Consider the following 15,958-nt stretch of genomic DNA (forward strand, 5'->3'; position numbering starts at 1 on the left):
TAAAGCGCATCTGCCATTTTTGAAATCTTGACTTTCTTTCTGAAAAATCTACCTTCACAAAAACGTCTGTAACTTTGGAACCGCACGTTCTAGAACCGAAATAAAGTGTCATTTTAAAGCTAAGATCCTAAGCTTTCTAATGAACCTAAAACAACATTCCAATTCCTTATAGTTTTTCCGCAATCACGTTTCACGCACGCGGAAAAATTGCCGCAAATTGCTATTTAGCTCCATTTCACCACACGTCAAAATAGCTGTTTCTTGTTTGCAACTGCTGAAATTCGTTTTCAATCTGATAATCCTTCATGAATCATTGCTAGTGTTGACCTGAACCAATCCAAAGTAACTCTCACTTATCCTGAATCTCCTTTAGTGAATTAAAATCATTTTAGCATATTTTCCCTTTCATTGCAATCACATTCAAAAGTATTTTTGCCTGTTTTAAAATCCTACCTGTTTTTTCTAAGCTTGCTGGGGTAACTGGGATTGAACTGCGTTATTGATTGTATTCTTGAAACCTGTGTGCACTCATTTCCATCTCTTCATATTGCATAAGTGGGGGGAGTGAGTAGTAACAGGGGGAAAAAGTGATCATATTATCCTTTGATTGAAATCATATCAAGTTTATTTCTGTGTTGCATTCTTTCATATCTTGCATTTCCTTGAACTCATACAAAGTATTCTCTGCTACCTTATCCTTCCTATTCCTACTCCTAAGTGATTAAAGAGATTGTTGATATTGTAGTATTACCATTGCTGATCACTGTTCATATTCATAAGTTTGATATTCAGATATTATTCTATTCATAAAAGTGTGAAATATATTGTTCAATTCTTCAAATAAACCTTTTAATTTGCAAAACAAACCTACTTCTTGGCTCAGTGAGGTCGGGGAGATCCAAAGGGAGGGGCGTTATATAAGGGTTCATCATCCAGATTTAAAGAACTTTGACATAAAAATATATAAATTAGGGCTTCCATTGGGAATCCCATAATAAGCATTGACTTGGTTGGAGTGCTGGATTGAAGTCACTTACAATTTTTGCCACCATTTATCGGTATGGGAGAGCTGAGAATAATTCCAGTTGACTGACTAAGGTGTGAGATATCCATGTGCCTTGCATGATGCCAATGCCAGTGTAGTGGTTCCATGGCTAAATTGAGAATTCTGTCCTGTAAAATAGGGTGTTTCATTAAAACCACCCATGACAATACTTGGTGTGACTGGGTGAGGAAATGTCATATAATATGCTTTCAAGAGATGCGGGTGTTGTAAGAGGTTAAGATCCATGGATATTCCTTTTATCATAGCCCTGCAGTGAAAGGCCTGAGAGGCGACCCGAGTGGGGGCCTTGTGATTTGAGAGGACTCCTCATTAAATTTGGCCGTTGAAATGATTGACTCTGGGTCGAAGGATATTGTTAGAGGATGCACTGATACTGCTTAACATATATAATCAAGCATTATGGCTGACATATTTTGCTTAGTTAAGAGCCGGGTGTGACATTGTGATAACATTTTCACATACTTTGGGATTTTAATATCCAGTTTGAACCCCTAGGGCGTTCTTGAAGAAGTTGCTGCATGTAATATTCCTATGTTGGGGGATACTCCACCTAAACACGCCCATGCCACTGCACTGGAGGCAGCACGCATACTATATCATTTAAATCTTAAGGCCTGTAATGGCAGGGCATTTAGGGACCAACAGGTCAGACCCACATTCATAATCGGAGCTAGACAGCCGGATATAGACTATGTTCTCATCTTGGTCGATGATTGGCATTTACTAAAAGGTTTTGGAGTGGTGGAATGTCATGAAAGTGACAATAGACCTTTGTACGTGAAACTGGGCATAGATTTGTTACACAAGTGATGGGCTAAGGAGAGCCTGTCATATAAATATTGCAACACGAGGCAACAAGAAACAAACAATTAAATGGGCTGAAGTGGTATAAAAAGGTGCTCTCCACATCCTATAGCAAATGCTCTGGAATATATAGAGCCGTTATTGAGCACGGAGGATGATATAATAAGTACTTACGAGTCTGTAATATGTAAAATCTTGGAGTTGGAAAAAAGACATTGGAGAGTAATTAAGTCAGCCGCAATCAATAAATATGGCTGGTATAACAAGGATGGCCAGGTGGCCAAAATGATTTTCTAAGGAATATTAAGAGTGTGGATACTTTCAGGAGGGAAGCCCTTCAAACTTTGAGAATTTCTTATAAGAGGATGATGGGCAAGATTGAGAAGGCTGGTTGAGCCTTACCTCACTTAAAGCCTGGATTGGCGAGTACATGCAATTCCCCTTTTCCATTTGAAGCACTGGCTAATACTGGTCTGTATTAGCTCTAGGGAAAACGTATGTTTTTTTTATCACTAGAGAAACATATAGATCAATGTCAAAAGAGTGCAACATTTCTGTAATTCAGCCCCTTGAGAAATCTGTTTTGCTTTGACCAGTGTCAAACATTCGGCTCTTGGAAAGAATTGCCTGACAGTTCGTTTAGGGTGGAGCTGAGTCTTGCTCATTCACCACGTGGTGAATCTTTTCATGACCCAACTTGTGTGGCCCCGCCCCCCCCCCCTCCTGTTGGTTTCTTCACCTCTAAGATTCCGGTTTCCGAGACATACGAATACAGGCTTTGTCCTGATGCTGGACATGAGTCTGAAATGCACTGGCTTTGTTGAGTCTGTTTCCTCGTTGCATGGTATTTTACTCGCATTAAAAAACGGAAACAGTACTTTGACTATATGTCATACATACTTTTATACGTAGTTTATAAGTGTACATGATTGTATTTTTGAATTAATTATCAATGACATGAACGTGGTCTTATTTAGTCATTTTCAGAATAGTTTGATTCTGTTGACCACACTTTCCGGTCAGCTAATGTCTTTGAGTTTCATAATCAGAAAACAGCCTCAATTCACAGCTGGCTGTGCGTGAGATCTGATTGAATGCTCTTAGTGCCAGTTTAACCCCCCTATGTTGCCTCCCTGCTTGCGGCGCCTAGGTGGCAACCTTTTACAATTTTACAGCCTTGCTGTAGACCTGGCCCTGCCTGTAATACAATCTTTCTAATTTGTCATTTGTGTAGATTTCGAAGTCTCATGATCTCTTCTGCACATTTACCCTGACCCTTAAAAGCATTCTCTTGTGTATGTACAGGGAACTGCCACTTCTTGATATGCAGGCAGCTCAACTGAAAACCTCAATCTCACATTCCAAAGATATGCCAAAAAATACAAAGATCCGCTTTCTACTTGGCCTGTTAAAATATTATTTTCTGTTATTGCCTTTCACCTGTGAATGGAAGGTAATCCTTGCTCTAATATGTAGCTGATCACAAGCTATATTGCTGACAATGCGCAGAGGGAGAGCACAGCCCCGGGGAAGACTGGCAGCAGCTGAAACATGCTCAGGGGGGTTTCTATGTTTGCACTGTTTCCCATCATATAGATCTTTCCTGAAACATTGTCATGAAGCATTACTGAGTGGTTGGTCTTAAAATGGACTATTCTCGAAAATTACCATTAATCTTCATTGCCAGTAACCGCACAAGATCGTTTTCACTGGAACCTGTCATAGAAGCATTCAGATTTGGCTTCAGTGAACCTTGGCCGGAATCAGATAAATAAAGGTTTGAATGTTTGATCAACTGTGGATCTGAGGTGGGGGGGGCAATTTAATCAAGTCTAAAAATGGGGAGGGTTGGGTGAGCAAAGCACTTTCTTTGGATGAACAATAGAAAGGAAACTGAGAGTAAAGGTAAACTTGAATGGGGGTTGGGATAGGTTTAAGGTGAAGTGGCTCGGTCTGCTTCACCAACCCAACTAGAAAGGTTAGCCCTGATGTTTGATTGATATTTTATTTCTATCGTGCTCATACACAAGTGTTTCAGAGCGCGACAAGGCAAGGGAGGGGAACAGGGGAGAACAAAACAGCGATCTTACTAAGCCCAGTGATATTGAGAACGCACAAGTGCATTGGGGAGGGGAAAAGTGCATGGAGGGAGGGAGAAGTGGAAAGTGCGATGTAGAGGAGAAACAGATAAATAACAATAAATAAATAATAGGCAACAAACAGTGGTAATGCAGCCAGCAATTTGTAAGTACTAGGTTTAAGGCAGCAGACAGGGTAGGTCTGATAAGTGCAGGAAGAAAAAGGGGGGGGGCTGTATGGGTACAGATACAGACCCCAGTGCAAGGGGTGGCCCGGAGGCAGTGCGGGAGGGTGGCAGGGTGAGCACGTACCTGGGCCCGAAGGACAGATGGTGACCAGGTGCACCGTGCCAAGAGAGAACAGATCAGCAGGGGAGAGGGGGAGCGAAGGCAGAAGAAATGAGGAAGGTCTTGAGGTGCTTCCGGAAACGGAGATGGTTCTCCTCAAGTTTTAGAGTGGCAGGGAGGCTATTTCAGAGGGAGGCCCCAACGAAGACAGAGATCTACTCCCAGCTCGTTTCTTTGAAAAACGACTGACCCTGAGGGAGTTGGAGGTAGAGGAGCGAAGAGCTCGAGAGGGGCGGTATTTGCGGAGGGATAGCTGAAGGTATTTTGGACCCAGGCCCCAGAAAGCCTTGTGGACAATGCAGAGGGTTTTGAATGTAATCCTTGCATCCACTGGGAGCCAGTGGAGAGATTTCAGAGCTGGAGAGATACAATCCCAAGGCTTGAGGCCAAGGACAAGTCTTGCAGTCCTGTTCTGGATTAGTTGCAGAGGGCGGAGAGTAGAGGCAGGTAGATTTAGAAAGAGGCTGTTACAATAGTCCAAGCTAGCGAGAACCAGAGCTTGGGATACCATGAGCTTCTCGGGGAAGGAGAGGAAAGGCAGAGTACATCTGAGGAGGTGCAGTCGGAAATTTGACTTTTTAGAGACCTCAGAGAAAGAAAGGGTGGAGTCAAAGATGACCCCAATGTTTTTAGCCTTGCAGGTGGGGGTAGGAGGAGAGCCAAGGGAGGATGGCCAGAGAGTGAGGGGAAAGGATGGTGAAGGTGTGCCGATGAGGAGGATCTCCATCTTGCTGGCATTCAGGTAAAGATCATTGGCGGAACACCAATCTTGAATGGCAGTTAGGCAATCAGAGATGAGAGAGGGAGAGGAGGTGGCAGAGGGCAGCTTGAAAATGAGTTGTCGTCAGCGTAGCACTGGAAATGTGAGCAGAAAGTTGAGAAGCAGCTGCCTCCATCAAGGCTGTGTGGCATCATTGGCTGAGCAGTTACCGCACAACATCACCCGGGTCACAGAGGGGTGGCACAGAGACATCTGATGGATGACTTGTCATAATGGGAAGATCAACTGGGTAAGGGGAGAGTTCTAGCATGGGAATTATTTGCTTCTGGCAAAGGTGGTATCTGGTATCTGTAGTGTCTGGCTCACATCGGCACATCTAAAGTGGTTGTGCTGTTGAGATCTAGGGTGCGTGGGGCACTGGGGTGAGGTTAAATGGGTGGCTGCGTTGGTGAAGCAAGGTGATGGTGTGAAATTGGATGAGGGTGAATGGGTGGAAAGGTGTGAGGTGAGGGGGTGGGGCGAGATTGGGTGGTAGGGTGATGTAGGTAAGCAGAGTTGAAGTGTTTTTGTGTGGTAGTGGGTGCAGCAATGGGGTGGGGTTCGGTTGGGTGCATAGGCCTGTTGAGTGAGTTGAGTTGAGATGCTGTGGTGAGGGTTTGTGCCGGGTGATGTGTTAGGTAGGACGAGTTAGATTAAAGAGGTAAGGGTGAGGTTTTCAGGGGGAGGCGAGGTGATGGCACATGGTTTATGTACTGTGTGTGGTGCGGTGACCTGCTAGATGTGGTTGGGTGTGTGAGGTCAGATGCTGTGTAAGGTTGGGTTGGTGAGTGAAGTTCTGGGTTGAGGGTGAGTGAATGCATGGCAGGGTGTTGAGGTGCTAGGTTCCGGGGTGAGGTCAGGTGCGGTTGATTGCGCTGAGGTGCTGAGGCAAGTTTGGGAGATGTGGTAAAGTGAAATGCTTGGTTGAGGAGGATCAGGGGTGAGGTGCCATGGGTGAGTGGAATGGTGGTGCAAGGTGAGATGGTAGAGTGAGGTTGGGTGAGGTGAAGTGTTGCATTGAGGTGCTAGGGTGAGGCTGAGTATATGCATGACGTGGATCTGTACATTACACTTCTGTGGTGTGTTGTAGAGGTAGGGTGGGGTTAGATGCTTTTGTAGAATGGTTTGGGTGGGGTGCGTTCAAGTGTTGGGTTTCAGTACAGTGGGAAGCGGGTTCGTGTGAAGTGGCATGAGGAAGGTCTGAATCTTAATTAATTGTCCGCGTGCACGTGGGTCAGTGCCTGCCCTGTGAAGACAAGTGCTGGGTGCCGTCGCAACCACGTGGTCGCTCGACTTATGCCCAGAATTGCTCAGTGACACACATGCCAGTTCAGGCAATCTATACTCTGCTTCTATACATGCCTCCAATATGCTACCCCCACCCCCCGAGCGTTAGGTTCACAAATAAGGGAGCCTAAACCAAATGACTTAAAAAGTACGTCTGGGTCTTTGGGGCATGGTTTCTGATTGGCCATGATTACTGGTCATTTAAATACATCCCTCTTAACTAATTCAACCCGTTCCCGTCTGCCAATCAGGCCGCACTTGCAGCCAGGATCTGGCACGTGTTGCATGTTTCAACTGAGATTGTGTTTAGCCGCTGGAATAGCTTTAGCAACATGGCGTACCTGGTCACTAATATTATGCTTGAACGCACGCGTTCTGTGACCATTAGGTACCTGGTCACTAATATTATGCTTGAACGCACGCGTTCTGTGACCATTAGTTTACAAGCTGGAGTTGTATTGCAGGCTATTTAGACAGTACTCAGATGCAAACATGATCTATTCCATTCAGGAGGCACTATTGCAGCACTGGTTTTAACTTTGCATTCTGGGACCTGCAGTCCTGGATTTCTCCATTATAAACCCGGGACTGCAAGTCTCAGACTGCATTATTAAAGCCAGGAAATGACTGATGTTTCTCGAATGGAAATCATAATGTTGGCAGGTATGAGTCGATTCAGTGATGTTATGAAACAGAAACAGCTTATTGGCGGTTGTCCTCATTTGTGGCTTACTCCGAAACAGAACATTGTGAAGAAAAATGGGGGCACTACATCGAATGTTTGTTTTTTATAATCAGCACAATGGAAGCTACATTTATTTTGCTTATTTCTGTACTAGGGAAACGGCCGAGTTCCTTAAATGCTTAGTCAGGAAAGCAACTATTGCGAGTCATAAAATACTAAGGGAAGCGGCAACTCTTCTGCGGTGAACATGGTAGGCAAACATCACAGGAGCAGTATTCGCTACAGAAACTAACCATAAGTGCAGTACTTTTCCAAGAAATGTGTCGGAGGCGGCGGCCAGTGCTAATATCGTCCGCATTTGTGAACAGTCTTGCAATTCCTAGAACTGCCACACGAGGGCAGCAATGACTGCAGTAAAATCGTGCTGTTTTCCAAAAGGTTAGTGATTTAGTAAAACTGTACCGTGCCCAGGAATTGTATAATGAGCCCTTGCTCGCTTTTCCAGCATTGCTGAGGCTGGTTCTCCACAGCACAGCATTTGCGCTCTATGTGACAGGAAGACAAATGCACGTTTGCCAAAAATCTCTCGTAAATGGGTACGCGTGCTCCTGCCCCCATGGAATACATCTATTTGATTGGCAAATGCAAACCTCTTCTCTTCTGCGATTCTTACACAATAATTTATTTATATATAGGAGGAACAATGCTCTTTTGATCACAAAAGAACGTACGTATAATAGATCAGAAGTCAGATTTGATGGGAAGCAGTGAACTTCTTACAATGGTGGGAGTTTGAGGGACATTCTGGCCAGGTTGTGGAGGGGAGTAAATGGAATAGTCACTGGGGACAATACACAAGTGGACAAACATAGATTAAGGACAACGAACATTGGACATTTTTAAGTGTAGGTAGGCGGTACGGCCAGCTTTGTTCGGGATGTGACCATGATGGGTGAAGTGCTGGAGTGCAGGCAGAGGAAGTGAGGAACAGAGGCAAGGTAGAGGCCAGGGAAAAAATGTTAGCATACAGGCGGCTGAGAGATAGGTTAAGAGGGAAACTTGCGGGCGAGGAGGTAGGCCTTCAATTCAGTTTTGAACAAATCTGTGGACTGTTTCTCGGATGTCCGGGGAAGAGAATTCCATGCAAGTGGCGCAAGAAGAGAGAAAGAGCAGAAGCGAGAGGAAGCCCAGTGAGGGCGAGGAGCCACAAGGGTCACCGAGGAGGCACAGCAGAGATTACCAGAAGGCTTGTAGAGTTGGATAGAGCAGGATAAATACAGTAGTGCCTTACCCTCAACAGAATTGTGAACCCAGAGCAGAAATTAAAATCTGGCCCTGTCTTGCATCGTCAGCCATCCAGCCTGGTGACGATATGAGGAAGTAGGTGTGAAGTGCGGGAGATCAAAGAGTTCCTGGTACTGAAGTTAGGACAGAAAGCATAGTTGGGGAGACCAAAGAGGATGCTGACACAGTAATCTAGTTTAGTGACGACAAGAGTGGTTAAGAGATAGCAATATTCATTTAGCAATATTCATTCAATAGTAATATTCATTTACTGACATTGGTAATGAAAGCTATATTAAAGGCCACTAAACACAGTAATGTTACCCAACTACTGCGAAATGACTCCCCCTTCCATTAACCCTGCAACATTTATGCTAATTTTTCAAATATGCGGAAACGACAACCGCAATTTTTTGTCACGTGTTGTCTTTTAGAACACGTGATTTTTCAATCCAGTACAGTGCTTATAGTTTCCATATTCTATACTCAAAACTACAATAACCAAGATGCACAGAACTATGAGTTTCAGTGTTACAGCAGCACTTGGGATTTTTTGTAAACTGTCTTATTACCTAATAGAGAAGTTCCAAACGAGCCCGTGGGCTAGTCATATGGGTTGAGTCATTCTTTGGCAAGGGCGTGCAGCTTGTTGTTATCCATGGTGGGAGTAAAATGCGCGGTTAGACCAAAATAAGGCATGTTTATGTGCCAAACAGGCAGGCAACCATGGAAATGGACTACAGTTTGCAAAGGTTATTTAATTACATTTTTGGTTCCTCGAAAGAAGGCAAAAAAGGAGCAGGTGAGCCATTTCGGCCTTTAGTTATGAGAATCCAATGTGCTAATGACACGTCCATTAACCCTCAGTTGAATCAAAGTCTTGCCATGGCTGTCTCGGCAGCAGACTGTGGGACAGGCCAGGGCTTTCTATGATGTCCAGCGATCAAATGCATCCGAAAACAAACAGTGGCAGGAGTCTAAGAATGACAGCTCAGCATGAGGCCTTGCTCGGGGTGTTTGTCTCCAGTGATTCACATTAAAGGGAACGCCATCCTTGCCTAAAGGTGGCCAAAGCCCTTCCCTAAAAACAGCAGGGGGGGTCTATTCACTCGTGCCCACATTGCACGTGTGCGCTGCCTTAACTGCAGCATCCCCTCAAGGAAGAGCATTGAGAAGGTGTCCATGCGTTGGCTCTGTGTATCACCATGTGTATCTGTTCATATGTTAGGTATTTGCGATATTCTCCTACCAGGTGTATGTACTAACTCGGTGCTCGAAAGTCACAAAATGGAATAAAACAGTAGCATGTGCAAAGGGCTTGCTGGCCATGGAGGCAAAAGAGGGTGCAAGATGAGGTTTATGAAAGGAGTGTTTTTTTCTGCAAATTCAGAAGGCCAAGAAAAATTGGTGCAGTTGGTTTTCCCACCTCGATGTGGAAGCACAGAGTGCCAGATGACTGAGGCTGGGACTGTGAATTGATGATGGGCGATCAAGTCCTTGAGGAACCCTGGCCCAACAAGCCGGGAGGAGTTGGCAGAAAGAAGGTGCATTGGTGACGCAAATGTACTTGAGAAGGAACTTTGATGAGAGCAGTTCAGTGGCCGGGGCAGAGGATTTTGAACACAACGGGGCCAGGGGGAAGGCTCATGTTTTCTTGCCCAAATGGTTGTTGTTGGAGTATCATCTTAGGTGGGCGGTGGGGCTTTGGGATGAAAGTGGGCAATAGCTAGCAATAATAGGTGTTCTAATTGCTCAACTTTCGGGCAATCTTGATATGATATGATAAGTCATTTATAACACGCCTGTACACAAGTGTTTCTAGGAGCGACAGGACAAGGATGGGAACACAGAAGAAGGATGGGACAAACGATATTACTAGGCCTTGTGTCCTCATCAAAAGGATGAAACGCCCAACTATGCCTATTCATGTAAAAAACAAACACTAAAATCTCATACAATTATGTGTAACTTTTCATAAAGTGATAAAACTCGGGTGCATTTGTTTCCCTTACTAATTTGCTACTTTACTTGATATTTGATTGTGCAATTGATCTTTGTTGCATATGTTTCATTCTTTGCCATGGAGTTGCAGGTTGCACATGGAAGCAGTACATACATTGGGCCTCATCACGAGTTGGGCGGTAACGCCGGCAGTATTACCGCCAGCGGTATTAGCCCTACCGCCAACCCCCCCGGCGCTATTAGGGTTTGGTGGCAATGGAATTCCCCATTCCCCACTGATCCCATTCGGGAATGCCCCATTCCCCATTGAGCTCAATGGGGAATTTTCGCGCTCTTACCGCCGGCGGATTTCCCGCCAGCAGTAATAGCGCAAATTTTTGGCGGTTTTCCCTCAGCTCAGAGCTGGGGAGAAATCTGCTGAAGCCCTGATTTAACGGACCCTTAAATCCGGCGGTAGTAGCGCGACTGCCGGATTTAAGGGTTACCGTCAAACTCGTGATGAGGCCCATACACTGAGTAGTGCAAGTCTACACTGTCCCTGAAACATACTACTACTGCAATGTGACAATATCCCTTTTGGGAGTTCTAGGTTTTCGCTGATTTCTTATGTTCTGCTTTGCAGGTCATGTGTGACAGATATGTGCGAATGTCCGGTACATAAAAACTGCTACTGTGAATCCTTCATAGCCTACGCCCGGGCCTGCCAGCGGGAAGGCGTGAAAGTCCACTGGAAGCCAGAGCAGAACTGTGCAGGTAAGACCAAAGATAAAACTTTCACAGGCCCTCACACATGTGTGGACACCCAGAATTCTCTGCTGCTCTTCTGTCAATGACCTCCAGTTCCATGCTTCTCTTCACCAACATCAGGCCCTGCTGTGCCTCCCGTGTGCCGGCAGAAGGCATTCTCCTGTGGCCACCAAAACAGATTCTGCATTGGCCAAGGACTTTCTAAGCTTCCCCAACGCATTCAGCTGGGCAACTTCAGATCATGGCACATGTGCTTATTGCCATATCATTGAAGACAACATTGCTATAGCTATGCAGTATATAACACGTTTCACACCACAGCTTTCCCAAGGCGAGGATGGTTCCAGTTAGAAACAGAGATCTCTACTGACATTGACATGAAATCAGGCCCATGCACTAGACTGCCGCCCGGAATGTTGTTATCTTTGTCACACAGCTTATTCTCCAAAGAGCATGTTGCCAATCGCTGATTGCGCCACGCAACTCTAATTCCCCCCTAGTTCCCCCTTCCCTCCCCATCCCAGTTCCTCTGCTACCTTACTTGTAATCCCCTGTGCGCATCCCCTCTGTACAGTACTCCATTTCTCACCAGCGAGGTGTGCGCATTTAAACCCCATGCAGCACATACATACATACATACATGCATACACACGTGGCCCAGCCTGCATGACCAGATGATGGAGTATCCTTCCATCCTTGTACAGCTGCACTTTTATTTTTTTAATTATCGCCCCTCACATCCTCCAGAGTCTTCCAGGAACAACCTGAAACATAATGCAATAGTAACAGTCAAGACATGAAAAGTAAGGCCCATAATACGCGATCTCATACAATTAAAGGAACGGACCCTGACCATGCTACTCTACATGTTGCCAATCAGCGCCTTGGCCGGGATTACCGAAACGTTGCACCAATTGAGTGCAATAGTGTACGCTCTTTACACCCATGAAGACACTGTCCAGGTGTAAAAATGTATTGAAACAATCCGTATTTGGACTAGAGCAATGTTTGCGTCCACACAAACGCTGTGCAACAATGCGGTTGCAGCGATGCAAGGTTTCTGTAATATGGCCTAAATCATCTTCTAGTAAGTGCTTCCTTTTTATGCTTCATTCAAAGGAAAACGATTCTCGCATCCTTCCACTTTCCAAGCGGCTTTAAATGGTTGCTTCATCTCCAATTGGAACAAGTTATACTTGCAAGATTCATACGTCAAGGGTTCCAGAGGGTTTATAAGGAATGCATGTACCGTAGTCCGTTGGTGGGTTCTGATTGTGGGGCGCCTCTGTGTAGCCATAGCCATCCACGCATGGAATAAAGAGACTCTGGTTTCCCTGCCTTATATATGTTATTATTGTATATATAGTACATACCTTGGCGGCCGATTTACAAAAGTGTGTTTCAATGGAAAAACCCCATTCAAAAAGCTTTGTAAATCCGGCCCACTGTCTACCAAACCTCCATTTGTGTTTGAGGCATGCACCGCTTTGCTTATCTGCACAAGTCTGCAGAAGATACAAAAGAGCCTTATCCATGGCAGGTAAAAGGAGATTGCAAATGCTGGCTGTGTAGCATGGGTGCTATTGAAATCCCAGAGGTAATCACGTCTCAGACGCAGATACAATGTGGCCCCACGCTGCATGCACCAGGAAATGGATGACAGGTGTGATGCAGTTATGCATTCTATGGGAAAAGCATCATCTTCTGAAAAAGAAGAGTTTGACTGCACAGAAATCAGTCAATATGATTCATTTGACATCTAAAGGGAGCGTACAAGGCCACATGTTTCAGCAGAACTCCTCCATGTGAGACACACGTTGTGTATGTCTGCTTCTGTTTACCTCTGTGTGTTAGAAGCTTATCATAGCACATAACTAACGAGAGACACAGCGCTGGAGGGGCCAGTGGTAGCCATCTAGTGGATGGTTATGTAAAGCTTGCAATGAGGTGTTGGTCAGCAGACATTTGCTTTCTTTAATTTATTTATTTAATGAAAATTGCAGGGAAAACAATTCATTATTGGCACAAAAATGCATAGAAACTTTTGAAAATTGATGTACAGAGCAGAGGACCAGTGTCCTTAACAATTGGGAGCGCATATGAATATATGACCAGATGATCCAGCTGAGGTAGAAACATGAACCATGGACAAGGGCAGTAGAGCATGATATAGGAATGGGATAGTGGAGGAAGTGGTATGTTTTAGGATGAAGGGGTGAGGGATAAGTGCTGTGGGGTTGTCGTAGAGAGAATGGGGCAGGAGAGACCTGGGAGATCTTGTGGTCTAGAATGCTGTACAAGTGGTTCTTCAGAAAGGCGGAGAGCAAGCACGTTGGCTTTAAATACAGATAGAGTGGGAGCAGTGCAGAGAAGAAGAGCATTCCAGAGTAAGGGACTGTGGAGCGGAAAAGAGCAGCAACAAGAGCAAGCGCATGGGGCACAAGAGTTTGCAAGGAGGTGAGCTGAGGATGATCGTAGGGAGTTAGGGGAAGAGTAGGGAGTCAGATGGCCATATAGATAGGGTGGGGCAAGTCCGTGTATAGGTTTGAAGATGATGATGAGAATTAATTTATACTTTGCCCTCTGTCTCATAGATAACTAGCCTTACTGACGACGAGCTGGGGAGGTGAAGGTGAAACAGGGAAGGTTGAAGAGTGTTTCGACAGCACAGTTGAGGACTTGTGAAAAAGAATAGTTGGGAAGGCCATAGAGTAGACTGGCACAATAGTCAGATCTAGAGAGTACTAAAGAGGAGATTAGGTGCTTATCAGTGTTGAAGGGAGGAAGATGCCTTATTTTTCTGATATTGAGGAGATTAAGTCTACCTGCAGTGGCAGATTTGGAGATCAAGAGCGAGAAGTTGTGAAATGGGTCGAAGACGACATCAGGGTTGTGAGCAGAAGCAGAGCTGGGAAGGTAGTCAGGAGAGAAGAATAGAAGAGGGGAGAGGAAGAGATAGCCTGTTTGGAGGGGAAGTAGAGAACTTCATTCTTAGTTGAGTTGAGCATGAGCGAGTGAGATGCCATCCAGTATTTGATGGTGGAGAGACAGACATTTTGACTGTAGCTCATCAGATAAAGAGGTAAAGGAGAAAAAGATCTGAGTGTCATCAGGAAAGAGATGATAGTAGAAGCCATGAGAGGAGATCCAAGGTGCCAAGAGCAGAGGTATAGAGAGTGAAGAGAAGTGAAATCAGGACTGATGCTTAGGGAACACCAGCAGTAATGGGGTGAGTCAGGAGTGATGCAGTTAAGGAAGTTCCAGGACACATGGAAGAGTCTGGCGGCAAGATATGATGCAATTGATTTGTAGGATGCTGGAAAAGTGCACTGTCAAGATAGGAGGTGAAGAGGGAAGTAAGATATGGAGCAACACTGGGAGCTATGAGATGCACTATGTGTGGGCATAGAGGGTTGATGGGGCACATGAAGTGTTCCCTCTGAGGAGGTCAAGAATCGCATCAAGGGTAATGGGTGCAAAGGTAGACATTGTTGCAGAACAGGAGGGTAGAGAAAAATGAGCAGGCTGGGGATAGAAGATCATTTTTGAGGGTATTTCGAATGTTGGAAATGTTTTAATCGAAGTAGAGAGCTGTACCGTTAGCAGAAAGAGTAGAGGAGTTGGGGGAAGATTTATACGGTGAGAGAATTGAATTGAGAGATCTTTGGATACGCCTAGGTTGAGAGGATTGAGACAAAAGAAGAGAGAGACAGAAGTCAATTTTGGCAGAGTTGAGAGCAGAGGAGTAATTTTGAAGAGCAATCAGGTAGAGTTGAGATCCTTGGAGTATCTAGATCTTTGCCAAGTGTGAACGTTTTTCCTCATTGTTGTTTTCATGGAACTCCCACTGAGCTTTGGAGACACCCTTAGTGTAGTCAATACTACTGCAATATTAGAGGCACATTGTTCCAAATTGTCAACATTCTTTCTGAGTGTAGCCGGTGAGGGCTGTAAAAAATTCCAATATTACTTGAGTTTTTATGCAGTTGTGCTGGAACACAGATTTGTTTTATTCTTTATCGTGGCAGAGACACAAGCTGATGCATTTCAGACATTAAGTCCATCCTCAGGGCATTCTCTAAAACATATCAACAGACATGATGTTATTGTGACACCTAATAAATATACACAAACAGAAAAAACAAAAGTCCAACAATTCCGTTTTTCAACCATTCATTAGCAATATGCATACCTGCTTGAATAGAGTCTGAGTCTACTTTCTTTCTTTCTTTCTTTCTTTCTTTCTTTCTTTCTTTCTTTCTTTCTTTCTTTCTTTCTTTCTTTCTTTCTTTCTTTCTTTCTTTCTTTCTTTCTCATCAATTCTCTCTCTTCACGTCCTCTGCCTTATATAAATATCCAATCAAACGGCAATCATGTCACGTTAATTTGACTAGCAAGTCACGTACTGCACTTCTCAAGTCGCAGTGACCCCATAGAACATTGGACATTGGTTATATCACAAGAAGGTATTGAAAATAAATCCTACAATACGTACAACAAGAACATAAACATTGTGTAGATAAAAGACAGGCCTCAGAGCAGCAAGTTGGTGCGAATTGTAACCCCTAAATACGCCCGGCCCCCTGTAATGAGGCCCGAGGAAGCCTAGTTGCCATTCTTGCTCGTTTCTGCAGAAGGATGTTGGCAAACAAAAGGTGCTGCTCGTGTATGGTAATCAGGAATAGCATCATCGCAGCTGTGTCCAGCTACACCTGAGCAATTAATTCGAGGTCGTTTTTCAAAAGCAGATTGTATAATTGGAATGACAGCAGGTGTAAAGTGCAAAGAAGAGCTGGATGCAGTGGGTGTCATTTGTATAGTGTTGCCCTGACCTCCAGCATGTCTTCATTCAGACGGTGAGAATAAAAGCAAGAGCTCAAATAAGTTCTGTAATGGGAAAGTGAATTATCACTGAAAGTCTTCTATTTTCTAAATAC

The 15,958-nt window shown here is 44.6% G+C and overlaps 1 protein-coding gene across 1 annotated transcript in view; it reads left to right on the plus strand.

Moving 5' to 3' along the window:
• Positions 1-15,958, plus strand: part of BMPER (BMP binding endothelial regulator) — a 501,081-nt gene that overhangs the window by 459,502 nt on the left and 25,621 nt on the right. Inside the window, exon 14 of the mRNA XM_069613241.1 lies at positions 10,897-11,027. Coding sequence (XP_069469342.1) covers positions 10,897-11,027 — 131 coding nt within the window. The remainder of the gene's footprint in view (positions 1-10,896; positions 11,028-15,958) is intronic.

Source organism: Ambystoma mexicanum, chromosome 5p, assembly GCF_040938575.1.
Source record: "Ambystoma mexicanum isolate Mex_15411 chromosome 5p, UKY_AmexF1_1, whole genome shotgun sequence".
Taxonomy (NCBI): Eukaryota; Metazoa; Chordata; class Amphibia; order Caudata; family Ambystomatidae; genus Ambystoma; species Ambystoma mexicanum.